At 36.8% G+C, this 27,195-nt stretch overlaps 2 protein-coding genes and 1 pseudogene across 3 annotated transcripts; 2 read left to right on the forward strand and 1 right to left on the reverse strand.

Annotated features, from left to right (window-relative positions):
* The first annotated feature begins 7,193 nt into the window (after positions 1-7,193).
* Positions 7,194-8,817, forward strand: LOC147473063 (small polypeptide DEVIL 22-like). Its single transcript, XM_086587868.1, has one exon. The coding sequence runs from the start codon at positions 8,105-8,107 to the stop codon at positions 8,264-8,266; it is 162 nt and encodes a 53-aa protein (XP_086443994.1). The 5' UTR covers positions 7,194-8,104; the 3' UTR covers positions 8,267-8,817.
* Positions 8,818-14,880: 6,063 nt separating this feature from the next.
* Positions 14,881-20,860, forward strand: LOC147473064 (uncharacterized; annotated as a pseudogene). Its single transcript, XR_015210595.1, has 11 exons — positions 14,881-15,242; positions 15,333-15,477; positions 15,704-15,757; positions 16,545-16,661; positions 16,737-16,928; positions 17,229-17,711; positions 18,100-18,199; positions 18,885-18,944; positions 19,049-19,141; positions 19,647-19,766; positions 19,916-20,860. The product of XR_015210595.1 is annotated as an uncharacterized LOC147473064 (transcript).
* A 2,329-nt stretch (positions 20,861-23,189) lies between these two features.
* On the reverse strand, positions 23,190-26,192 carry LOC147473065 (mitochondrial pyruvate carrier 4). Its single transcript, XM_086587856.1, has 5 exons — positions 26,028-26,192; positions 25,263-25,361; positions 25,099-25,151; positions 23,679-23,752; positions 23,190-23,394 (listed from the first exon to the last, which is right to left on the reverse strand). The coding sequence occupies exons 1-5, from the start codon at positions 26,080-26,082 to the stop codon at positions 23,349-23,351; spliced, it is 327 nt and encodes a 108-aa protein (XP_086443982.1). The 5' UTR covers positions 26,083-26,192; the 3' UTR covers positions 23,190-23,348.
* Positions 26,193-27,195: the final 1,003 nt, after the last annotated feature.

Genomic DNA, 27,195 nt, shown 5'->3' on the forward strand with positions numbered 1-27,195 from the left:
AAAATATCGCTGATATATAATATATATTAGTATTTTGGTACACCGATATCGATTTCATTTTCTTAACTAAAAAAATTACACCACACCACATGCCACATGCCAAGTGGTTGGACCCTCATCAATCAAACGCCGTGGTGGTCCATATACTCAGTGTCTCAGCGATCCACAGCAGCCCACACGCCAATTTGCTTCACTTAACCAATAACTCTCACCCAATACCCAATGAGCTCATGCCCCATTCTATTGCCTAAAGCCCTCATCTACTTCCTTATATATTCAGATCACAGGGACCACATTCACAACTTACATTCACTACACCACGCGACTCAGCCAAAGTCTAAGCTGCATAATTCAAATGTGGGTTTCGAACCACACATTGGCCAACGACTTCTTCAGCCCCGATGTCACCAATTTGAAGTTGCTATTGCTTTAAAATTTTATACCCTTTGCTTTAGAATTTGAGTTGTTTTCTTTTCCCTTTTTGGTAATGCCCTCTAACATCAATTTTGTAATTGATTTGGCGGAAATATAACAGGTTACATCAATTGTGAAAAATCAAAAGTTCCTTCATTTTTAGAATACATTCAAAATACGTTACATTATTTGTTAAAAACACCAAAGTCCTAATAGAATATCATACTCAACCAATTAATCCCATACTTAGTAGAATAGATCATCGTCACAAAAGTTTTTAACCAAACTAAAATAATGGTAAAATTTACTTTTCTAGTTTTTTTTTTTGCCAACCGGTGCCTTGGCCCGCTTACACCCACCTCGACTAATCCGGAGGCACTGGTTGGAAATTTAACCGGGTACTGTCTGGCCAGTGGCCTTGAGGGGGGAATCAAACTAGTGACCAATGAGGAGCAAATCCCAGGGCCGGACCAGTTGTCCTACCCCCTCAAGGTAAGAGTTTCAAATCATTAGTATGTCCATCGTTACATGAAAGTTTCTTGTACGGTTGGATTGTCAGGAGTCCACTTCATTTGGGTCCTGTTACAAATGTATAAAGAAGTGTGGAATTAGACAAATCCATTACTACAACAATCAAAAGTAACTAGGCACAAAAGAACGAAACTTCGCACATGTATTTATATATACTGTACATATTCTATGTTAGTTTCTAGAACCATTCTAACTGAATTTGTTACACTTTTGACTAAGTCTTCTTTGTTGATGTGTCTTCTTGGTTAATACTCCCTTCAAGCTGAAGGGAGTAGCACGAGCTGTGAGCTTGGAACTCATCATATTGAAGTGTGTGATGAAAACAATCCTTTTGCGAAAACATCGGCAAGTTGATATTGAGTGCAGAGATACTTTACATCAATGAGTTTACTGAGCACAAGTTCCCTTATGTAGTGGTACCACTTCAATATGCTTGGTTCTTGCGTGAAAAAGTGGATTGTTTGCAAGAGCTATGGCACTGATGTTGTCACATAGAATGAGAGGAGGCTTCTGTAAAGGAGTTCTCATATCTTTTAGTAGTTGACAAATCCATAATATGTCTGCAGCGGTGTGAGCAAGTGCGCGATATTCACTTTCAGTAGATGATCGTGCTACTGTTAGTTGCTTATTTGTTGACCATGATATCAAATTGGGACCTATAAAGAAACAAAACCCACTAATAGAGTGTCTGTCCAGGGGGCAACCAGCCCAGTCGGCGTCACTGAATGCATAAATTGGCATACCCGATTGACTGCAAAGGATAGGTCAGGTCTACTCCAAGTGAGGTATTGTAATGCACCTACAATGGATCGGTACTCTGTTGGATTCGACACTGGATCTCCTGTGTGGTTGTCTAGCTTACAGCTTGAAGATATTGGAGAAGAGCATGGCTTTGCGTGTTGCATATTGGATTTTTGTAGAAGATCATAGCAATATTTGGTCTGTGATAAGAATAATCCATTAGTGCTTCTCTGTATTTCAAGACCTAAGAAGAAGGATAGAGAACCCAAGTCCTTCATGGCAGATGAGTCACTGAGCTTCTTTATGAGAGTATGATATGATAGAGTGATGGTGAACTTCCAGTAACCAGGCTCTAGGTGCTTGCTTGTTTAAGCCCATATAAGGACTTGACAAGCTTGCAGATATAAGTGGGCTTCAGTGGATCAATGAATCCTTGTGGTTGCCTCATAAAACACTTACTTTCAATGTTCCATGTAAAAAAGCATTGGACACGTCGAGTTGGCTGATATCCCATCCATAATGTACTGCTATAGATAGAAGAAGTCTAATAGTAGTGGCTTTCGCAACTAGACTAAACGTTTCGTCATAGTCCAGACCACTATTTGATTATAACCTTTGGCCACCAGTTGTGCCTTGTAATTGTCAATTTTGCCATCAACCTTATTTTTTTGCCTGAACACCAGGGCCGGCCCTGAGCAGGTGCCATGTGGGCGACCGCACAGGGCCCCCAATATATAAGGCCCAAAAATAAATTTTTAGTGGAAAAGAATTATTTCACAAATTAAAAGCCCATATCGATAAAAAACCCAAAAAACTGAAAATTTCACAGAAAACAGTCGATTCTCTCATATTCTCTTTTCTCATTAATTATGTTCATAAAAAAAGAAAATAACAATAGATATAATAGATGAGGAGATCTTTTCAATGACTAGATCTCTCTCTTCCTAATTAATAAGGTTTTCTTTTGGAAAATCACTCCAATTAATTGCTTGAGTTGTCCTCAATTACTTCAATACAAAAAGAATTAGTAAAAAAAAAAAACCCCCTCATTCACCTTATGACCATCTAGTATCCTCTCATTCTCAATAATTTCTTTCTTTATAATTGTGGATTTGTATTAATTTTTACTTCGATCAATCTCAATTACTTATTCATCTTAATTTTGATTATTTTTCAAGTAAGTTAGAGATTAAAATCAATTTTTCATTTTCTTAAATATTATTTCAATAACTCAATTTAATTCCAAAGTAATCTAGTCTAATATTATTCACCTAACTTGATTTCTTGAAACGACATGATTGTTTTTCTAATGCATTCATAGCTTATAGAATTTTGTTGATTGTTCCCATTACTGTCGCGTATACAGAAAGAAGTTTTTTAAAATTAAAACTATTGAAATCATACCTTAGATCGACTATGTCACAAGAAAGTCTAAATGGGCTAGCGTTAATATCTATTGAAAATGAATTTTTAAATAAAATTAACTTTGAAAGCTTCATTGATGATTTTGTAACAAAAAATGCGAGAAGAGAAATATTTCGATGATCCAATTTGTGTTGATGGAACACTGGAAGAGGGCCACATTTCGCCGTTTGCACAGGGCCATTGAAAACTCAGGGACGGCCCCACTGAACACCTACTTATTTTCAACCAAGTTTTGAGAAGGAGATGGTGGTACAACTGTACAAGATCCCATGTATGATTCTGCGCAGTAAGGCATTAAACTCCACTGCCATGCATCTCTCCAGTTTTTGTCTTTGATGGCTTGAGAGAAACTTGTTGGAGTGGATGGCAGGCTTGAAAGAGGCACATGTAGAGTCAAAGGAAAAAGCATGTTTAGAAGTAGTGAAGGCTTTCGGTTTGTGAATTCTACTTTTTGATCGTGTTTTCATATAAAAGAATGCTTACAAAGATATTCTCAAAAGATATCTACACTTAATAACATGTAATTGATGTGGCAGATCCACCAAGTTGGAACTATAAGATACTCAAACCCAAAAATGATTGAAAAAATTAAGATTCTATGAACCTAGCTGCATTGAGTTATGTGGCCTTAATTGCTTCTTATATTGTGGCTGTTTCCACATTTAATCAAACTTAGTGGTACATCTGGGTTTTGCTTTTGATATATTTGGGTTTTCAGCACAAGAAGCAGTTGAACTCTTGAAGCAGATAGTGCAGAAGGTAATGAACCACAATGTAATAATGTCAGTTGGCTCCAATGAGTATGTATTTAAGAGAATAGGAATTGATAATAAAAAAGAGCTAGTTATGCAACTTGTCGGACTTATCCCCTTCTATCTTTGTGTAATTTTTCTTTTAAAATTCAATATGTAAAAGAAAATTAATAAAAAAAATGATTACAATACGTTGATGGAAAACATGAAGTATTTCACGATTTCAACCATTTCAAAGTAGGTACTAACAAATAAAATAAATTTTGACGGGCTTAACAAGAATTGTGCATAGTTCAACTTATTGCACTAGATAAATAATGTGCGGTAAGTTGGAATCTCTGTCTGGGCTTTGTGAAGATGATCATATTTGAAGAGCTCTCTCTCAGGGGCGGCTCAAGGCAATCGGGGGCCCTAAGCAAAGTTCCAATAAAATTGTTACATTTTATAGATTGATATGATTTGTTTATGTTATTTCATATGAATGCAAACGCTTAGTTTATTTAACAAAAAATTTAAAAGATAACAATTATTGTGAAATTGATCATAACATTTTCTTTTTTTCTTTCTTGAATAGTCTCTCCCCACAAACATTTTTTTTTATAACAAAAAATTTAGAAGATAACAATTTTGAAAATAGGCTAAAAAAATGTGTGGGAAAGTGAAAAGGTTAAAAAAATTGAAAATTTGAATTGAAATCTCAAAGTTTCTATAGTCTATAATATAATCACTATCACGAATTGAGAGTGACGCCAGTTAGAATAGAGAAATGGAATTTTTAGGAGCCTTGATAAGAGATGGTTGAGCGAGTCAGTAATAGTCCTGGTCATTTAGCAAATTTTGTGGCAGATTTAGGGATTGAGAAGTTGTGGCAATTTGTTGGGGATGCACGTGTTGTTTTGGAAAGGAAATCTAATCAATCTCGATCAACATCATCATCAGCTACATCTCAATTGGATCTCGCTATCTCAACAGCTAAATTGAAAGAGAAAAAATTGAAGTCGTTTTATGAGGGTACTGGTATGGGTATCGTTAGTCTGGGCGTTCTTATTTTGTTTGTCACCTGGTTTACAGGGGCGGCTCAAGATAATCGGGGGCCCTAAGCAAAGTTCGAATAGGGAATCTTCTATGATTAATATATACTAATAAAAATTGTTATATATATATATATATATATATATATATATATATATATATATATATATATATATATATATATATATATATATATATATTTATTTATTTTATTATTTTTATTTTTTTTCTCACAATATCTTATTGATTTGTTTACGTTATTTCATATGATCCCAACTTTCTCTTTTTGTCTTTCTTGAATAGTCTTCACACAAACTTGAACTTCAATTGATTTATTTAACAAAAAATTACAAATAGAGAGAGAATGTAGAATAATTATACACCAAATAAAACAAATATAGAAAGAAATAGAAATTATAGGGAAAAACCATAAAAGGCAAAAATATGATATAGGTAAGATTGAATTGTTGACGTTATATATACTTGATTATTTGTTATAGGGTGATGAAGAACTTTATTAAGTTATGGAAGCGTGCTACTTTTTGTTGGAGAAGGCCAGAGAACCGAAGGAGTTTAAGTGTTTAACACTACTTTAACAAATAAAAATTGTTACATCTTTTTTAATTTTTTTCTCTCACAACATCTTATTGATTTGTATACATTATTTTATATGATCCCAGCTTTTTCTTTTTTCTTTATTGAATAGTCTTCACACAAAGTTGAACCTTTAATAGATTTATTTAACAAAGAATTGTAAATAGAGAGAGAGAATGCAGAATAATTCTACACCAAATAAAACAAATATAGAAAGAAAAAGATATTATAGGGAAAAACCATAGAAGACAAAAAAAATGATATAGGTAAGATTGAATTGTTGGTGTTATATTTAATTATTTATTATGGGGTGATAAAGAACTTTAATTAGTTATGGAGGTGTACTATTTTCTGTTGGAGAAGGCGAGGGAACCGAAGGAGTTTAAGTGTTTAACACTACTTTAACAAATAAAAATTGTTATATCTTTTTTTTCTCACAGATGTTATTGATTTGTTTACGTTATTTCATATGATCCAAACTTTATATTTTTTCTTTCTTGAGTAGTCTTCGCACAAATTTGAAACTTCTATAGATTTATTTAACAAAGAATTGCGAATATAGAAAGAGAATGCAGAATAATTCTACACCAAATAAAACAAATATTGAGAGAGAGAGAGAAAGAGATTATAGAGAAAAATCATATAGAAGGAAAAAAAATGATATAGGTAAGATTGAATTGTTGGCGTATATATACTTGATTATTTGTCATGGGGTGATGAAGAATTTTAATTAGTATGGAGATGTGCTATTTTATGTTAGAGAAGGCGAATGAACTGAAGGAGTTTAAGTAAAAATAAATGAAAAACAATAGTGGGTTTTGGTTTTAATTTTTTTATTTATTTCTCCACTAATAAATCAATAGTGGACAATGACTGGATTATATTGTGGGGGGCCCTGGGCTACGGGGCCTAAGCGGAGGCCTACTTTGCTATATGGTTGAGCCGGCCATGCTCTCTCTCTATGAAGATCATATTTGAAGAGCATTGTCTCACTTGCTCCCTTTATTTTAAATCAACTATTTGAATGGAAACATCATGCTAAACAATGAATCATTTGCGAGTCTTGCTTTTGAATGGATTACACCGAGATCATCACTTTCATCAAACTTTAGATTTGAAAAAAAAAAGGATGAGTCTGAGATGTTGCGAGAATTAGGTATTATTCCTAGTGCTGCGTTGGATGAGGAATGATTATCAACTTATTACGCCGCATGAGTAGATATATAAAAATAAACTTTGTTGCAAAATTCTATAAAAATGACAGGTTATTATGTGTTATTGATGTAGTTGGCATAGATGCTCATGGAAATGATCTAGGTGGATGTATTAAAAAAGAGGCAGCGAATTTTACTGGGGAAGCAAAAATGCTCACCGCAGAGTTGACCGTCATTAAAACCAATGAAAGTAATTGAACGAGTATAGTTGAAGGAGATGCAATTGAAGTTATAAGGAATGATGGAGCTGGAATTCTATTATTTTTCAACATTATATCTATTAGGGATAGAGCTACTCTCATTAGAGCCATTTCCAAACCTTGAACATTGTATATTTATTTATTCCTTAATTTATATATGGTATAGTATTCTTCCCTGTAAACATATATGTTTGGAATTGAGCTTAATTTAGTTAGCTTTGGCATTATTATTCTGAAAAAAACGTTCGAGTCACCACACTATATAATTTAGCATAAATTCTATTTTATAGAGTTGATGAAAATAAGTGGTTAAGGAAAACTGGAAAATAACTACAAGGATTGTAGGTCAGCTCGCCTCATATCACTCCATTTTCATTAGACACATTATATCATACCAGCGACCAGCCCAGGTACCTACCTCAGCTATGACTATGAGTGCTGGCCAAATTTGGCCATGTCCAAAAAATCATGTGTAATTAAGTTGGTCAAATTAAAGAAGAAGATAAAATGTTCACGAACGCATATATAAGTAGATTGGGTGGAATCCCTGAATCATAATTATTCGTGTAGCGATGCTTAGACAGCCAAGCCACTATGCATGGGAATTGAATTGGCTGATTATTATGTTAATCGGATTGCTTTAATAACTATACATAGTTACATGCGAGTTTAGGTAGAAAGTAGATGGCATGAAAATCGACAAGAATCAAGTTGTTAATTAGAGATGATGAACATGATCGATCGAATCGGTTCAAGTTAGATCAAAGAGACAAGAAATCAAGTGGCGATGTTAATGTTAATTAAGGAGCCGATCGAGTTGAATGAGAAACTTACAGCTGAGCTGGCCACTGCGGAGCCCAACCAAGTCTTGCCTCCCATATCTGATCAGCTTACCGGCACGATGTCCCCATAAGTAATTCATTTTGCCGTGTTTTGCTTAAGCAGCCTTCCTTTTCTCATGTCTACTTTAGCACTTTTCTAATCTTCCTTGATTATTATAATCCATGCCACGTTCATCTCCCCTTGAGATATATGCAATTTATACTCCTTTCCATGCAAATCCCAGTTTTCGAACTTGACCATGTTCACTGTCTCCCTCCTTAAACCTAGCTAGTGTCAACTTACACACACATATATATATATCCTATTCACCCAGTGAGACTCAAGCTTTGGGGTGTGATAGATCATATCTCTATCAACCATGGCTGAGCAGGAACTCCAACAAAAGCACTTAATAAAGAAAAAGGGCAATAAGCTCTCTAGGAGGTGTGCATCTTTGGTTAAGGAACAAAGGGCTAGAATTTACATACTTCGACGGTGCGCAACCATGCTACTTTGTTGGTACATTCAAGGAGATGAATAGTTTGGGGAGCACAATAAAGAATAAAATGTAGCTAGCAACCTAAGAAAACATCCTTCTTTTTGGAATTTCTTTTCTCGTTCCTTGAATTCTCTTATTTTTGGCCTAACCGGTGAAAGCAGTTTCGCTGGTCTTGTTGGGTTTTGTGGCTATGGTGGGCCTTTATTTCTCCCTTCTGCCTATTCCTTTTTGATCCAATGCATATGCTACTGGGTTTAATTTATGGGTGAAGGAGAGGCTTAATTGTGCTTGCATCGCTGCTTTTTACCAAATTTGTTCCATCTTGATATCGATGGTATGGAATTGGTTCCAGATTTCAGTTGCTGCTCTATATGCGGTTCTCACATTTGAAAGTTGAAGATGGGAAAAGGTGGACCGAACAGTTTTAAACTTAATTAAAGGGCTCCATATCACCATATGTAAAACTTTTAATGTCTTTTTCTTATTGTATTTTTGACATGGAAGCAAATACTTTCATGTTACAGTGCAAAGGTGTAATATGATTTATGTGTTATTGATCAGCTATAACCTATAAGCCAACGTTTCTAATCTAATCGTCATCCTTAAAAAAATTCAATCCTAGTCAATGTTAAGTTGTTAACATAATCACCTTGTCCTTTTTATTTTGCTCTATGTATGAACTTTTATATATCTTTGTTAATATTCTTTTCAATTTCTCTGTTTTTCCGGGCCAGCAGGCCCCACATATTTTGTTTCGGCTAACTAGTTCTTGAATAGGACAGTAGATGTATAGCCAAACCAGCCCGTATATAATATATATTATATCACAAGTTTCTTTTACCCCAATCATCCTTTACATCAAGAGTGTGTTTGGCAACTGAGACTGGAAACTAATTAGGAATAGAATGGAGTAAGAAACTATTGGAATGGACTCTATTAGAATAGAATTTGATTCCAACTTACAAAATGTATATTTGGCAAACGTTCAGACATCATCGGAATTTAATTCCTATTTCAATTAATGTGTTTGGTTGACGTATATAATTCTCTAACAGACTCCAATTTTTAGTTTATTTCTCTATTTTCGGATTAGAAATAAAAAACCCGATCCCCATAGTCTAGGATTCTTTTGGATTAACAGGGTCTATCACAGACTTAATAAAATGAATTGGAGTGTGTTTGTCTCCAAATAGGCCAAAAGTGAGTGGTCCACTAAGGATTTCAGTTAATTCCACTCTTCAAGTCCGATTACTGGTAAACAAACGCACCCTAGATGACTTCAGTGACATATCGTCACCGACTGAGAAGATTAGTGGAAATGGTCATCTAAGTCGTAGCATGATTGAATTCAATGATATGATTAGCAACTTGGGGCTCATTGATTTGGGATATAGAGGCTCTAATTACACCTGGTCTAACCATCGTTTGTTTGGTGATCATATCATTGACCGTTTAGACCGAGCACTTGTAAATGCGGATTGGTTTGAATTATTTCCCCATGCCTCAGTACAAAACATTCTTATTACCTCTTCTGATAATTTATATACCTCTCTATTAATCTATCTGGCACCATAACCAACTCAAAGAAACCTTTCCGTTTTTTTTATGTGGGCCATGGACCCTACTTGAAAGGCCACAATAGACTCAGCATGGAAAGAGAAATCAGTTGGTTCTCCTGCTTTAAATGTCTATTATAAGATGAATAACACAAGTACCAAGTTGCAGAAATGGAATGTGGAAGTGTTTGGGATTATCACACAGCAGATAAAAAAGGTTCGAAAGGAGTTGGAGCTTGTTTGCTCTGGTAATATGAATGATGCAGCGAACTATTACAAAGCTGAAGAACTGACGCAGCAACTCCAAAAGTTACTAGAAAAAGAAGAAGTTTTTGGCAACAAAAGGCAGGATTCAATTGGATTAAAGAAGGAGGTAGAAACACACGATTTTTTCATCTCTCCACTGTTTATAGGCGAAGGAAGAATAAGATAGAAAAACTGAAAGATGATGCAGGGAATTGGCATGCATACTGACGAAAAAACAGTGGGTACAAATGTTAATGACTATTTTCAAACTATTTTTACTTTTGATAAACCTCTTCCAAATGCATGTAGACCTTCTTAGCCTTTTCAAACCTTTTATCACTCCCCGTGAAAATCTTAATCTCACTGAAGCCTCTACTGATGCAGAGATCTGGAACACTGAAAAGTATGGGAACTCTTAAGGCCCCTGGTTCGGATGGATTTCAGGGGTTTTTTTTTCAAAAGTATTGGGATATTATTAGGGAAGATATCAGTAATACAAGTAATACAGTCAAATATTTCTTCACATTTGCAACCTTAACCCCTTGCATTAATGAGTCTTTCATCACCTTGATACCTAAAATTCCCAACCCATACCATATATCGAAATTCAGACCTATCAGTCTATGTAACTGCACCTATAAGATTTGTTCAAAAATCCTTGCTACTCGACTCAAATCTCACCTACATAAATTTATCTCCCCGCTTCAAGGGGCCTTTGTGAAAGGCAGATCTATAGGAGATAATATAGGGTTAGCTAGTGAAGTCTTGCATAACATGAAGAGGATAAAGAAACATAAGCAGGGTTGGATGGCTGTAAAACTCGATATGGCAAAAACTTTTGACAGGGTATGTAGAGTGGTGCTTTGTGGATCAGATTATGGGCAAGTTAGGCTTCTCAGCGAAATGGAGGAGATTAATCCAACAATGTATTATCACAATATCATATAATGTGTTATTAAATGGTGCCCCGCTTGATAAGGTTTATCCTGAGAGGGGTATTCGGCAGGGAGACCCTCTTTCTCCATACCTTTATATTATAGTTGCTGAAGCTTTCTCCATACTACTAGCTCAAGCTGAAGATGAAAAGATTCTAACGGGCATAAAAATAAGGAGGAATGCACCAGGGATAAGCCATATTTTCTATGCCGACGACTCTATAATATTCTGTAAAGCTAATCTAGCGGAATCTGCAAAAATGAAGGAAATAGTGGAGACTTATTGTCGTGCCGCTGGCCAAGTTAGCAGTAAATTTTGAAAAATCTAGAGCCTATTTTAGTGGAAATATTCATCCAAGACACAAGAAAATGCTCATGAAAAGATAGAAGGGGGGTCAGAGGTTTTGATGAAAAGGAAATGTATCTTGGCGTACCTGTTTTTTTTGGTCCGAAGAAGAGTGTTGATTTTGAATATCTGGTTGAAAGAGGTCAAAGAAAAATTACACGGTGGAAGGCTAAAGTCTTGTCCCAAGGAGGCAGGACGACACTTGCTAAATCAGTAGCTCAAGCAATTCCAATTTATGCCATGATTACTTACAGGTTGCCTTGTAAAATCACCGACAAGTTGGACCAAATTTGCAGAAATTTTTGGTGGAACGAGACTGACACTTCCAACTCATATCACACTCTAAGTTGGGAACGGTTATGCAAAAGCAAAGTTATGAACAAGGCCCTCATCATCAAGCATTGTTGGCAACACTAATTAAAGATGAGCTTTCAAAATGGTTGCAATTGTTAAAAAGTATTTACCCCAAGTGGTGGAATATGACGGAGATGAAGGTGTTGCCTAAGGGTATTCTTATTTTTTCAGAGGTATAGTCAGAACCATGAAAGATTTCAAGGAGGGTTATCTATGGAGAATTGGAAACGGATCAAAGGTGTCTATATATCATGATCCCTGGCTTACACATCTTTCTAAACCCATCTTGCTTAAAGATTACCTCGAACTTGACCCATCTATAGTCGGTCTTACGGTTAGTCATCTTATCAACCCTCTGTCCTATTCATGGAACCAAAATCGATTGGGAGAATTGTTTCCTGATCCAATCAAGAACTCCATAAACCTTATTATTATCAGACCAAGCTTTATCACTGACCAAATCATATGGCCGACGTCCAAAAATGGCAAGTTATCAGTCAAAACTGCATATAGGTTTCTTACTAAGCAAGATGAGTTTGTGACTAATTCTTCCTTCAATCCTAAGGTGCTCAAGAAGCTGTGGAAACTTAAAGTTGCTGCTAATACTCAGTTATTTCTCTGGAAATTGTATATGGGGGGGTTGCCTTCTGGGGATATTCTGGATAAACACAAGTTCAAGGGAGATGTTTCATGTATACTCTGCAACAAGGCTATCGAAACAGCTGAGCACTTATTTTTCAAATGTGAGTGGACTAAACGAGTATGGTATGTCTCTGAGTCCATGATACATGTTGATCTTCATAGCGATTGGTCTGTCAAAGATTGGCTACAAGAATTCATTTGCTGGTGTGAGAGCACGAAAGAATATTTAAGAAGAAGAGATATTTACAGCCTCTTATTGTTATACCAGATCTGGGAGAGTCACAACAAGGCAAAGATGGAAGACCATGAACCAAGGGTGAATAGAATGCTACACAATACAATTCTCAGAAGTACAAAATGTGAAGCAGCTTATGCAAGGCTTAATTCCGATATCAATAATAGCCAGTTACTTGGCTCGCAGAATGAGAAAGCTAGTATTTGGTTTCCGCCTTCGCCCCCTTGGTATAAGCTGAATTTTGATGGTGCTTTCGACAAGATGAATACGGGTCGCGGAGCTGCTGGGGCCATTTGTCGTTCTGGAGATGGGATCATCCAAGGGACTGCATACAAGCATTTTCTTGCTGAGGACGCTGAGCAAGCTGAGTACATAGGAGCAGAGATAGTTGTGATGCTGGCAATACAGATGGGTCTACAATATGTCATTTTTGAGAGTGACTGTAGAAGTATTCTGCTAGTATTGGCTGATAATACTGTAGCTGATGTAGGTTGGAAAGTTTCTTCTATTGTATGTCATATTAAAACTCTAGTTGCAGAAATTAGTGAATGCAAATTTTGTTGGATCAGGCGAATTGAGAATAAGTTGGTACATGAGATTGCTTCCTGGGCTATAAAAGGAGCCTCATGGACTCAACTTCCTCTTAGTATTTCCAACTGATATTACTATGTTCTAATATATAGATGGCGGTGGTTATCGAAAAAAAAAAGACATAATCGAACTTCAACATCCCAAATTCCCAATCATGTACACATTGTCACATTCCATGACTCCGTGAGCTAAAGTGCTAAACAGGGAGCTTTGAGAAGCCAAAATATAAATGGAAAATTGGCGCTTTTGTTGGCATGTATGTTTCTCGGCTATGCTTACCTAGTAGTCGGCTAGTACTCGCCTAATTTACTCTTTTGTGGGCATCCTTCGCTGCTTTTTAATACAGATCTCACTATACTGAAGGAACTCACCCCCTTTCGCATGGAAAATTTCATGTGTATAGTAAGGTTTGAGAAGTAAAATGAGTATCGCAAAACAAAGGGACTGACTAATAATCTTTTCATACTAGCATCTAGCTTCTAGCCATTCTGGAACAATCTTATAAAGTTCACGTAAGCCATCATTGTGCACAAACTGCAAAATTGAATGTGTACTTGTCAAGTAAAAAAATCAGTCAAACGGGCAGGTGAAAAAGATATAGGTATCTTGCTCAACAGATTCCTATCGAAAAAAAATATCTTGCTTAACAGATCTATGTAAATGGCTCGCCTTCTTAGTAGGTATTGCATTTTTTGGCCTAGCAATAAGAGAGGAAACATTACTAAAGTAATAATAATAATAGAGTTGCACGCATTAAACTAGAGCTAATATATGTCGAAATTAGACATTGAAACCAAAACCAAATGGAGACGTGGGGTGGGCCTGTGGGAATGACTTGAAAGAAGGCATGATGCTATCCAGGGGTCTCTTTCGGTTTTTTTCTGTGCGAGAAGTGCGAGTGCTTTACTGGCTTTTTAGCCGAAGTGGAAGTGGGAATAAATATTAATGAAGAAATGGGCATATATTATCAAGACCACTATCTCTGTCTTATGTGTTTAAGGATTTTGAGAGTGAGATTTTTTTGGCCTTTTCCCTCTTCTAAAGAAAGCAAGCATAAGCATCCATATAAATAAATAAATGAGGAATAAAAAAAGGGTTGCGGTATTGATACCCATTTTATGTAATTGACACCCCTTTAACCAATTTAAAAGTACTGGCACTTCCATTAATCACATAAAAAACACTCATGGCAATCGCACAATCTACGACATCAGGTTGTCGCAAAATCCCATATCCCACGAAAAGTAATTGTTGTGGATCATTTTTTCTTTTATTTTTTTTTTAATAACTACTGTAAAAAAAAAAATTAATTGCCGCAAAATGGTTGTGTTCACTAAAATGTAGTTTTTGCTTATGTTATAAAAACTATTCTTCATTAATTTGATCACAAGTTTTTCTTATAACATATGAAAATATTTACCGCGAGATAGCAAAATTATGTCTCGATTGTATATTTTTTTTGTCGTGGTTTTGGTGTTGTTCTTGGAGTATATAAAGAATAAAATGAGATATCCATATGTCGTGTGTGTTGTTCAATACGCAAAATTTGAAGTGAAAAAAAAACAAAAAACACAAAAAAAAAAAATGTTCCGCGGCTTGCCGTGGGATATAGAATCTCGCGACAATCCGATGCCGTAGGATATGAAATCTCGCGACAACCCGATACACTTGGAGTGGAAAATGACATATAAGAAATAACCATTATTGTAGGTGCCAATACCACGCCCCTAAAGAAAGGGCATAGGTTAGATAGTTGTATTTTCATTTAAGAATAAGAAGAAGGGAGTGGGGGCTGGTGTCGGTAAAGGAGTAAGTGAGCAAGAGAGTCAAGTGAAAAAGGTCTTCGGCTCAACAAATTCCTCTTTATTTCTGCTACTGCCTACCCAATACCTGATATTCTTCTTCTTCTTCTTAAATTATTATTATTAAATTCTCCCTGGTCGAGAGAGATACAAGGGCCGGTTGCATCCATTTATTAATGCTGTTTGGAGATGCTCTGTCTCAAGGTGGCAGGGGGAGGTGGTCTCGATGAAGAAGAAGAAGAAGAAGAAGAAGAAGACCGTGATCTCTACCCTCCTTCTTCGGCTCCTGCTCTACTTCTCCCCCTCAATATGTATGTCAGGCACCTTTACTCTTCCACTCTCTACTATTTTATCTTCTACTACTTTTACTTATTTTACCTGATTGAATGAATGAATGTCAGTGGAAACACAATCCAGAGATATTTAAGGAAGGGGAAGAGTTGGAAGTATCGCCTTTCCGATGCTGCCTCTCCGTCTCCTATTCCTGTATCCTTAAATACTTCTCCCGCCACTTGTTCATCCGGACCACTACTACTGGACGACGAGGTACCTTATCCTTTTACTTTTACTTTCCTATTACAAACTAGAAACAAGCAATTCATTTTCCTACTTTTATCTATTTATTTTCTCAAACAATGCCAATTACTTGAACAAGAAAATTTTATTCAAACACAACACTAATACATCAAAATTACTGTTTTATTAGGATGCCCAGGCGCATTTCTCCTCGTTACTAACTATATATTGACTTTTAATATTACAAACTATTCAGGATCCTAAGGCAAGTGATGGAAAACAGAAGACGCGCTCCCTCCTTGAACAAGATGTAAGTAAATCTTCATTTCATCCAATGAAATTCACTTAATTTGTTCTCACAACATTTCGTCAATCTTTCATGTGTTCGTGTCATAACTGGTCACTATTATGAGCACACTCCAATCTCTCCTCATTATCCAATTCAACTCGGATTGAAATCAGTTTTGTTATCCAATCTCTGCTCTCTATTCACACTTCCCCTGAGTACGCATGTCAGACTTGTTTCCCATAGTATCTTAGAAACCTTGTACTTGTCCTGTGAGGTAGTGTCATAGTGGTACAACAGGTTATTTGCTGCCCAACAAATGATACCTTTCCCAACTTCTGCCCAATTATTGTAGATTATTAATAAAAATTAATGCTCATCGAATCTGAATCTCGTTATTTTTAGGCATTGACCTAATGAGATTCGCACCGAGTACCCAACTAGAAAATACAGGTGGGTTGTCCCACCAAATACCATACTAATAGGAATTGCAAGCATCCTGAACTCTCAATTTCGTTGACTGTATTGTAAAATGATTTTTACTCATGTGATCATTCCTAGGCTGACTTGCATTGACACGGATGCATGTATCCGTATCCGACACGGATGCAAAGTGTTTGTTAACCAATCAGCAATTACATACAATATCAAAAAACTGAGGTATATTACATACAATATGTTTCCGTGTGTGTCCGACAAGGACACGTGGATATGTGTCTGACACAGTTTATAGACCAGCAATGGAAAATTTCAAACAAAGGATAATGCAACACTTGGTCTCCTGACATTTGTTACTATCCATATCTTGTAGATTACAGCATTGCAGAAGCAGCTCGAAGAAGAGATTGATTTACATTTAGCACTCGCAAGTGCAATTGACCACTCCAATGCTACTTTCTCGAATTCTATTGGTCAGCTCCCAGATAAGGTTAGTCTATCTAATTCAAAACTTGTTTTCCAATATTTTGAGTCCGCATCACACTATATGATGATCCAATTGCAGGCTCAGGAGCTTGTGACTAACATAGCATTGCTTGAGATTACTGTATCAAAGCTTGAAGAGGAATTGGTTGCGTTGCATTTTCAGCTTAGTCAAGAGAGGAATGAGCGCCGTCTTGCTGAGTACCGTTTGAGACAGTTGCCATCTTCTTTACCATCACCTCTCCCTTACTGTCCTGTCTCTCCAGAACAACTGGTTCTCTCTCCTCCTATATATTTATCTCTACGTGCTTCTTGTTTTATCTGTTTGTTCTTTTTGAATTTAGAAAATGCTCTTTTTATAATCTTCTCTTCAAAATTTCTTATTGTTTAGTTATCCAGTTGGTTCCTTTTAATGATTGCTGAGTAGTGAGATTTGCAACATCTATCTGGTCAAGTTGATACATTGGCAGTATGACTTTATTGATCTTCTCTGAACATGTAATCTGGTATAGTAGAGCTTGGTTACTGTTATGGTAGATGCAAAAGTAACGAATATAAGTTTTTACTGACGTAGGTTGCAAGTCCAAGCAAACGAAACGGACAGGGTATGACGCTGGATGACCTGCTTCTACAGACAGATGAAATGGAGGGGAATAAGGATTCCCATCTGGAGAACCTGAGGGAACAACCTAATCAGCTCTCAGAAGAAATGGTGCGATGTATGATAAATATTTTCCTTTGCCTAGCTAGCTGATTCATCCAAGTTCTCTTCATCTGGGTGCATGGCTTCACCAGCATCACCACAGGGCCACCTTTCCCATTCTTCCATTGCATCTCTCCCAGACTCGTTCGCAATACCTGTATCAAAGCAAAGCCCCTCAGTTGATTTAGAGCATGAAGTTTTGGCTATGGAGAATACCTTTGATCCTTACTGAGTTCAAGGGAAGTTAAACTGGACAAAGTACATTGGACTGTATAGTGTGGCGGTTGAAGTGTCTTGGATGTCTGTTGGAGAGAAACAACTGAAGTACGCCACTGGGGCTCTGAAAAGATTTAGGTATGCCTATGAACTTCAGTTGTTCGTGTCTTGACATCTAAAGTTCTTTTTTATCTTTTAGTGCACACTTTTTGCACAACCCACTTCTTGCAACTCAGACTGGACTCGAGAACACCCGTTTTTCGGTTACTGGCTTCACTAGGTCAACTTGGTGAAAGCTATTGACTTAGTGTATAAGTAACTTCATATTAGCTGACCTCTGAATCAATTGAGTCCATCTTAGACATATGTTCCTGACAGAGTTTGGTAATAGTAATCTTCAATTGCGAAATAGTGACATGTATCACACCTCAATTTTTTTTAAGAACTTAATCTGAAATCAAATGCTCAGTTCAAGAGGCTTTATCGTGTTTATTGCTTTTGTTATTCTTTCCTTTGCTCAATACAGGTTACTTGTTGAACAGTTGGAAAAAGTGAATCCAGCTTGCTTGAATACCAACGAGAGGCTGGCATTTTGGATCAACTTGTATAATGCAATTATAATGCATGTAAGGTTCATTTCTCACTGCAAGCTTACATGATTTCTCTACTTGATCACAAGTGTTGTAAGCTAGTTTCACATAATTCCATTCATATTGGAAATTCCTGCTTTCTCATCTTCAAAATACCCGTGATTGAGTTAAGTGCATTTTCAGTTGACTCAAGTTTCCTTTCTTGAGTCTATTCAAGTCTCAGAGATCATGCAGACTTGTCATCCACTTACCTTCTAGAATTGAAGGCAGGCTATGGAAAACATTGATATGCATAGAATATCCACTGTGGTGTTGATGATATGATGTTGTTTGTCAAGTAAACTATTTCTGTCAGTAATAAACCGGGTATTATGTACTCTGATCCTCTTCTAATGGAGCATCTCAGGGTGATATGCTCTCCTGGAGGGATTGGTTGGATAGAAGATCCTACTATGTCCTAGAGAATCTCACTATATTATTTCCTTTGCTAAAAAATAATATATATTTCTTATGGCTAACAAGAATTTTTATCTACAAGACTGATACAGCGATTAACAGCTAAACTCTACCCAGCAAGAAAACGGTTGTGCGTTAGCGCAATGGCTTTTGCGCGTCAGTGACGTTGCTTGTCGAGCTGGCATTCCAAAGATATTTTGTGGCCTTTTTCAATTCATCATAATCATGTTGTTTTATGACATATGCATTGTCTCCTTCACCCCAGGCTTATTTAGCATATGGAGTTCCTAAAAGCGAAATGAAATTCTCTTCGTTGATGCAGAAGGTTCAGATCTTGTTACATTTTTATCCTTTTCATAATAGTTCAGATCTTATTTAACGTAGTAGTATGTTAATCTATCTTATTTGGGATGTTGTGATGGAATGCAGGCAGCATACACTGTAGGAGGGCACTTAGTGAGTGCAGCTGACATTGAGTACGTTATTCTTAAGATGAGACCTCCTGCTCACCGTCCACAAATAGTAAGCCCTTTATGCTTGTTATTTATCTATTTATTTTGTTTGTTACTGATAAATATCTGATGCTTCCTTGGGTAAGAAAGGTCTACATCACTCTTTCTAATTCCCATACAAAAAATGGGACGTTGACAAACTGTTATAAAAGCAATCATGTAATACAGATTTTTTGGCAGTTGAATATGGTCCCAAGTTTTAGGTACATCTGTCGACCAAAAGAATGAACCTTCTCATAACATTTTTTTTTAAACTGACTATTTGGTTGTTGGGTGAAAATCCTAGTTCATCGGTGATATGACTTGAACAAAAGGTTCACAGCACTTTTGTTGATGTTATATGAATAACATGTACTCCCTCATTTATTGTCGTCCTTTGTTGTGTTAAATTCAAATATACTTGTATCATGGAACCCGTTTTGGTTGAGCAGTACGGACCACCTAACTGTGGAGACATAATCTCGTGATTTTACCTTTTACCAGTGGCTTAATTATCGCTTCACAATGTTTATCAGACCCTGGTAATTGCTCTTCACAAGTTTAAGCTACCTGAGGAACAGAGAAAGTACTCCATCGAGAATGCAGAACCCCTTGTTGCATTTGCTCTTAGTTGTGGAATGCACTCTTCACCTGCGGTAAGAATCCATCAGCTTCTTCACTCTTTATGATAAATGGCGGCTGACACTGAACTTGATTCATACCAGGGGGCTCTTTCATCAAATAGTAGTTCTAAATAAAGGAATAAATTGGAGAAATTTAATGATGTTCTTATTGTTCTACGCAGGTGAGAATTTTTAGGCCTGAAAATGTGGTGGAGGATCTGCAAAACTCATTGAAAGATTATATACGAGCTTCAGTTGGAATTAGTAGCAAGGGAAAACTACTTGTGCCAAAGCTGTTACATTCTTACACTAAAGGCTTAGTAGAAGACTCAATGCTGCCTGACTGGATCTGCCGTTTCCTATCCCCTGAACAAGCTGCTATGGTCCAAGACTGTTCATCCCATCACAAACAAAGGCTTTTAAGTCCTAGGAGTTTCACTGTTCTGCCATTTGATTCAACATTCCGGTACTTATTCTTGCCAGAGAATGGGAGCTCTCAGAGTTATGCGTAAATGAAATATTGGACATGCTTAATTAAATGAGCAGAGCTGTTTGGTCCAAAGAAATTTTGTGGCTGAAGATTGTCGCGATTGGTTTGGGTTTTCATCCGATCAAGTGTCCATGAGGTATTTTGGGTAGAAATTTTGATCGAAGAAATATTCCGTGGTGCTCTTATTTTGAGTAGGGTGACAATGTTCATCCTGATGGGGCGCTGAGCTGAGTGTTCGGTCAGGTCAATTAAGTGTTGATTCCAGAGTTGATATTAAAAGGTTTGAGGTCATGTGCACTTTGTGCAGAAGTACTGTAAATAGTATTTATTTTTCCACCAGAGGGTAGTCTTGAGAAAAATATTCTAGGATGTGATGTTGGAAGTTGGTGATTAAAAAATCTTCTAAGGATGTGGATCTGGATGCATCGCTCAGACATCTCATCTACCTTCCTCCAACTCGATCATAGTGTATTTGCAGTTAACTAAAGTTGTACATTTTCTTCCCTTTCTTTATCCAGATTCTTTTCTTCCGTGTCAAAAAACATGGATGAGCCTCAGATCTTACTTTACCTGTTTTTTGTATGTTCTAGGAGTGGATTCGTGATTTCTTTGCAATCTCCATGAAGTTCTTATATCCTGTTCAAAGTGAGTATCTTTGGGATGGAATATATGGATCAACAAAAGCCAAAAGAAACAAAGTTGAACGGATTCTTTCCTGAAGAAAAAAATGAATTATCCTTTCCTTTTTTCTCTTTTTTTTTCCTTTTTCTCCCGGTGAAGTTGGAAATTCAACCTCAGTCCTTGGCCCAAACTCCCGAGTGTCCAACCAGTATGCCACTGGACACTAAACTCTTGGGTACCTGTACTCTTTAGTTCCTAAGCCAAGTGAACATGAAGATCAAGTTACTACTCTCAGTCTCACTCAAGAAGGAACGAAAAAAGATCGAATGGTTGAGACTTGAGACTTGCTAGCGTAGAGGCTAGCAATTCTCTGAAATAGAGGGTAATTCATTCTTAAATAGTGTGAGCTCAGCTATTGGATGTGTGATATATCCACTATTTAGTACGTCTTAATTTAGAAAAATCAACCGTTGCTTAGATTTGGTACGTTCAAAAAACTTCGGAGAGTAGAAAGGGAGTGGTGTGGTATGTGATGTTCAAACGCTCAACAATTAGTCTTCCAAATCCAATGTATGATTCCTCCTAAATCTCCAATATCATGACGACCGACAGAAGCCAGTTTTCTGCTCGACACCTTTTAAGCATGGACCAAAATATCGCCGATATATCCGATATATCGCCGATATATATCGGTATTTTGGTACACCGACATCGATATTTCCGACATATATCCACCGAATATAGAACTCTTTTTTTTTCGATATATATCGGAATTTCCGATATGAAACTTTATATCACCGATATAATCGATATTTCCGATATAATCGATATATATCGGTTGACTTTTTGACCATTTTAAAATATAAATCCGATATTTCCAATATATTTCCGATATATATCCGATATTTCTGATATTATACTTCCGATATATCCGATATTTCCGATATTTTAAATAGTTTGGACTGGTTACCAAAAAAATGGATATATCCGAAATATCCGATATATCCGATATATATCGGTTTTTGGGTACACCGATATATTGATCGATATCGATATTTTGGGCCTTGCTTTTAAGAAGAAAACTAACAGCACTAGCAGTAGGAATAGGAGGGAAAAAGAAGGCCAGGCAGGAGAGTCGAGAGAGAGAGAGGTGATTTCTTCTTCTTCATGGAAATGGGAGCCTGCAATAAGTTCCTCCACCAGCTCATAACATTCAACAGCGGGGATTTGTCGCTTAATGTTTCCATCTCGTCTCCACTTCCACTACTTGCAATAGTAAAGCCTTCTCTCCCCACCTCTCCTCTTCCATATAATTCCGCCATTGCCCTTCTCTCTAATAACTTCCGCCACTGTAATCCCGATCTTGTTACTTACAACTCTCTCCACGGCTACGTCTCAAGGGAGACTTATATGGAGCCGCTTCCTCGTGAATCACAATCTTTTCCTTCTTCACCCCGAACCTTTTTTCTGCATTGATTAATGCCCAACAAGTGCAACCAATATCTTATGTTAAAGATAATGCAAATGAAATCGCATACACTGTATCATTGATGCATTGTGCAAAAAATGGAACTCACAGAAGCTGAGGTGGTCTTTCGGGAGATGTTGAATGCAGGTTTACTTCCTGACAAGGACACCTACATTTCTCGGATTGTTGGGTTCTTCAAGCCGGGGAAGCTGTCTGAACCATTAGCTCAAGAATGTTATGGTCCTTGATTCCTTGAAGGAATTATTCTTGCCTTGCACACTTTGCGGGGGTACATCATTATGCAAGTGACATAAATGGACGTGAGTGAGATCGAACTGTAGAACTTTTCTTAATTCCACACTCTGTCTGGATTTAATAGATTCAATCTCTTGTTTTTTACTGGATTAATAGATTCAATCTCCAACATCGGTTACTTCTTCAGACCATTTTTGTATGACCAACCCCCGTTAATTAGATTGATCATATGGAGTCTATAAAATATTGCAGTACGCAGATGGAAAAATGGACTTGGTGTGGAACTGTAGATCTCCCCATGTGCTAACAGCCGCACGTAAGGATTTTTTCCAAGTGGTCTTGGTTGCCCCCATTTAGTGCTTCCTTGATGAGTTTTCTGTTTGTGGTATGTTATGACTTTTTTATTCACGCAACAAAGGAAGCAGTTAAGACGGAAGAAAAGAACCCAAGCAAGTTGCCAGGGAACACTGCAATGAAACTAGACGGACGATTTGCTGCTATTGCATCTGTACCGTGTACAATCTAAATTTTTGATGAAGGAAATTAAATCTTAACATTTCTATGATACCCAAGTACCCATGCTCTACCATGTAAATATTGAATTTCTTGGAGAAAGTACAAATTTAGAATCCAAAACATTCAGATTAAAAATCATTGATGAAAAGATTGATAAAAGTACAAATTTCAGTTAACTGCAATTAAAAACATTGCACACAAATATAAACGCAGTCACAGTCTACAACTGAAAACTGAATTAGGAATTTCAGAAAGGTTTTCATCATTATTCTTTTGCCACAGCCTCTTCCGCATCGGAGAAATAATCGTGCCTGAGAAGAAGTAGGGAAAAACGGGGTAATAGACCAACAGATTTGCCGCCATAGCGCATAAGAGTTTGCATAATGTATGCAATAAGTTACACGATTCATTTTGAAAGATGCAGTCGTTCATATTCTTTTGCACAGAAGGAAATGAGAGAATATTGATCGAATCTGTTTCTCCAGTCATAGCATAATGTTGAAAATTTGAAATATAGGTAATCATCCCAGTATTCCCACCATTGAAATGAAGAACCTAACTCAAGAACTATATATGTAATAGGTCACTAACATACCGTATTTTGCGGGAAAGTTGGTAAATGCCTGTTCCAGCCATTGCAACATTTACGCTGAAAAGGTTCCAATTTTTCTGCAGTCCAGTACAACATGAATTATTAGATTTATATATAAGTCAAGAGCCATACCCTGTAGAAGACACCGGCCAAAACAAGACAAGGCACACTATAAAGGGTTTATCTGGAAAACTTTGTCTCACAAGATTCCAGAACTTACCCCAGCAGAGCATACCGATTGAATAATACATGAGCTTAACTTACATGAGCTTCACCAGGTTTTAGTCAATTTGGAATAATACATGAGCTTAACTAGGGAAAAAATCAATTTGAACAGTGTTATGCATTGAAGAATATATGCACATAGAATATAACTACAGCAAGACAAGAGACACGTAGGGGATGTCACATCAACAGAAGCTGGCTTTTTTTCCCCTTCAGCAGAGGTGGAAGCCACAAAGTTAGATTTGGATGCCATAGAGATAGATTGGCGAGTACAAGAAATTGTTGCATGGCCAACAAGTATGCAACACCTTGGCAACTAAGAGGGCAACTGCTAGCTGGGATATGCACATGTCTGCATGGTAATACACTGAATCAAGTCTGTTTCTCCAATAAGGTTCAGTCGTGCCAGAGTATTTCGATAAGTATCATACTTGCAGGATGGCTTCGTTGCCTATACATATTAAGCGCAAGAAATAAATGCATGCATCAAGTGAGGGACACTCCCTTTGGACGTTTCATTTCAGGATGGAATTCTTTAATGGGAAATTGGGAACCACTTCTTGTGCTCCTTTATGATGTTTTCCCTTTGTCATTATTATAAACAATCAAACGCCATCATTATTATTAATATTAATAATACTATAATCTACTCTATTTGTAATGCAGCGTGGGGGAGCCAGCCGCAAGCCGTCTCAAATACGTTCACACCACATTTTTTCTTTTTGGGTTTTTTCTCTCCTGTGGGCTCCACACACCTTTTTAATTTTTTTTTTTTATTTTCTCTTTCAACTGGGACCCATATCAGACACACCCCAAAAAAACAGCAAACGCACTTTTGTCTCTCTCTTTTTTTTTTGGTCATGACCCCACCAAAAAAAGAAAAATCAAAGCGTACCTAGAATCAAAAACCCAATTTTTTTGTGTTTTTTTTTCCCTTTAATGTAATAAAAATCATGCGAAGCACATGCTGTTGCTGTTATTGTTATTATTGTTTTTTCGTTTGTAATTTATAGATGTTTGTAATTTATGCTTTTGTATGGTAGATTGGTAGGATTCTCATACTGCACAACTCCCAAAAATTATTAATACTACATCAAATAAAAAATTATTAATACTACATCAAAAAAATAACAATGGGGTTGGCTGTAGACTAGCACGAGACTACAAGAGGTGCCAAATATGAAAGAAACCAACTTACTGGTGTAATAACTGTGCTGTAACGCGACCAGATAACTCCAGTGCATGTAACAGCTGGGTAACATAAAATATTTGCTATATCAGTAATGTAAAGCATTTGCTGAGGAGAATGCAATGCATCCGCCAGAGAATAAAGGAGTAAATTCACATCTTAAAACTGAATACCTATTTGCTGAGGATATGATAGTTTCTCTGGGGGTTTTGCAAAGTCAGCAATGTTAGCTATGCTAATACCCCATTTAAAAGTTGGAGCCCAAAAATGAACTGCAATTATAAAGAAGCCATTTTCACACAGAGGAACCACTATGCACAAACCCTTCACATCACATCAGAGACAATCAAGAGTAAACAGAATAAATGAAATTAGGAAATTATGATCTATGATCATGATGAATTGCCCATAATCTTAAAAATTATTATTTCAGTGGGTCTTGAACTTGAAAAACTCTAATCCCTTTCCACCCAAATGTCTCTTACCATATTTTTTTTTGGTAAAGTAATGTCTCTTACCATTTAACATCACATAATCTAATCATTATTTCATTTCTTCATCAGTTAAGATGATGATGTGTGTTATCGAACCGTTTGAGCTGCAAATTATCGAAGAGTTTCAACAACCTAATAATATGTTCCAAACAGTATAAGTCTTTCTTTTGGTATACCTAATTTCCGTACAAACCCCTAGAAGATTAACAAATTTTAACAAATCCCATTTTCAAAGTCTATAGCAGACAAGACTCAACCAGGCTATATCGTCAATTCGTCATCACAGAATATATCCTTTGAAATGAAATTCTATTTTAACAATATAAAGAAGCACGTTGAAAGATCTAAAGACCAACACATGAACCAAATGAAATGAAACAGCATTAACTATTTTTAAAAGAAAAGGAAAAAATAAAAATAAGTCTTCAAAGTTGAGGAACAAACTGGTTTTAGGGCCAGCAGGGTGGTTCCAGAGTGCATGAAGCTTCGAAGTCGCCATTGGAAAGGAAGGAACCCGATCACTCTCTCTCTCTCTTTTCTGCGGGTGGTCCCTTGTGATAACCTTTTTTATTGACCCGACGACGGCCTAGTCCCGGCCCATCATTTCTAACTAACGTTGTTTTTCATATATTTAGGCCCAAAAAACATTCACACCGCGTCTACTATGATCTTTGTCCAAACTTATTTTCATTGCCCGTGTGAACATCACGTCCACTAAAAATTAATTTTATTGTGAGTGACTAATATATACAACCAATGTATATTATACACGTGTCTAGCACAACTCATAACAAAATATTTCTCTTGACGAGCTCACAACATCTCGTCTCATTTAGTAGAAGTCCTTGTCCCGAACGAACCAATGACCTCTAAGGAAGATCACCAAGTAGTTTGATCGAACACTTATTCACGAATTGCCAACAGACCTAACCTGACGGAAAGGAAAATGAGAGATCACCAAACAAACTATAAAAGCAGACTCTATTTTCTTCATTAGTGAGCTCCATAATCTCAAGAGGAGGAAGAGAAGACTCAGCAGCCCCTCAACTATATTTAATCACTCAATCCAAACAGAAAACTACGTCCGTCTTGATTCCAGCTCACTAAATAACTAAATATGTAGGCAGTTCCCGCAGACTCGAGCCCAATAATTACCATATCTTCCCCTAATTTTTCCAAAATTGTAATGTTCTACCCAAAATTAACCTTTACAATTATGTTTTCTAACTTTTTATAAGTCCATCCAGAATGTTCACACGTACGATATTTCACTGGTGGTTTCATTTATCACCTCAAAGTCTCAAACACCAACATCCAAACTGAAGAGTTTGTACTTGTACATCCGTGTTCACATGTTAACAGTCGCGTACTACTGCAATTACAGACAGATGCAAAATTAATTACTGGCCCCACGTAGTGGCGCCACCAATTCAGGTCTTCATTAGAAGCACATAAGTGAGAAGTCTTTCCTACGTGGATGACTTCGCCAAATCACCACGAGTGGGGTTATCATGACTTCATGAGACTGAGGCCCAACCAGAAGTCCAGAACCATAGTTCATGATTTCAAAATTATCGGAATTCCGTTGGGTATTTCACCAACAGTGTCGAAA

Source organism: Coptis chinensis, unplaced genomic scaffold (genome assembly GCF_015680905.1).
Source record: "Coptis chinensis isolate HL-2020 unplaced genomic scaffold, ASM1568090v1 utg498_pilon_pilon, whole genome shotgun sequence".
Taxonomy (NCBI): domain Eukaryota; kingdom Viridiplantae; phylum Streptophyta; class Magnoliopsida; order Ranunculales; family Ranunculaceae; genus Coptis; species Coptis chinensis.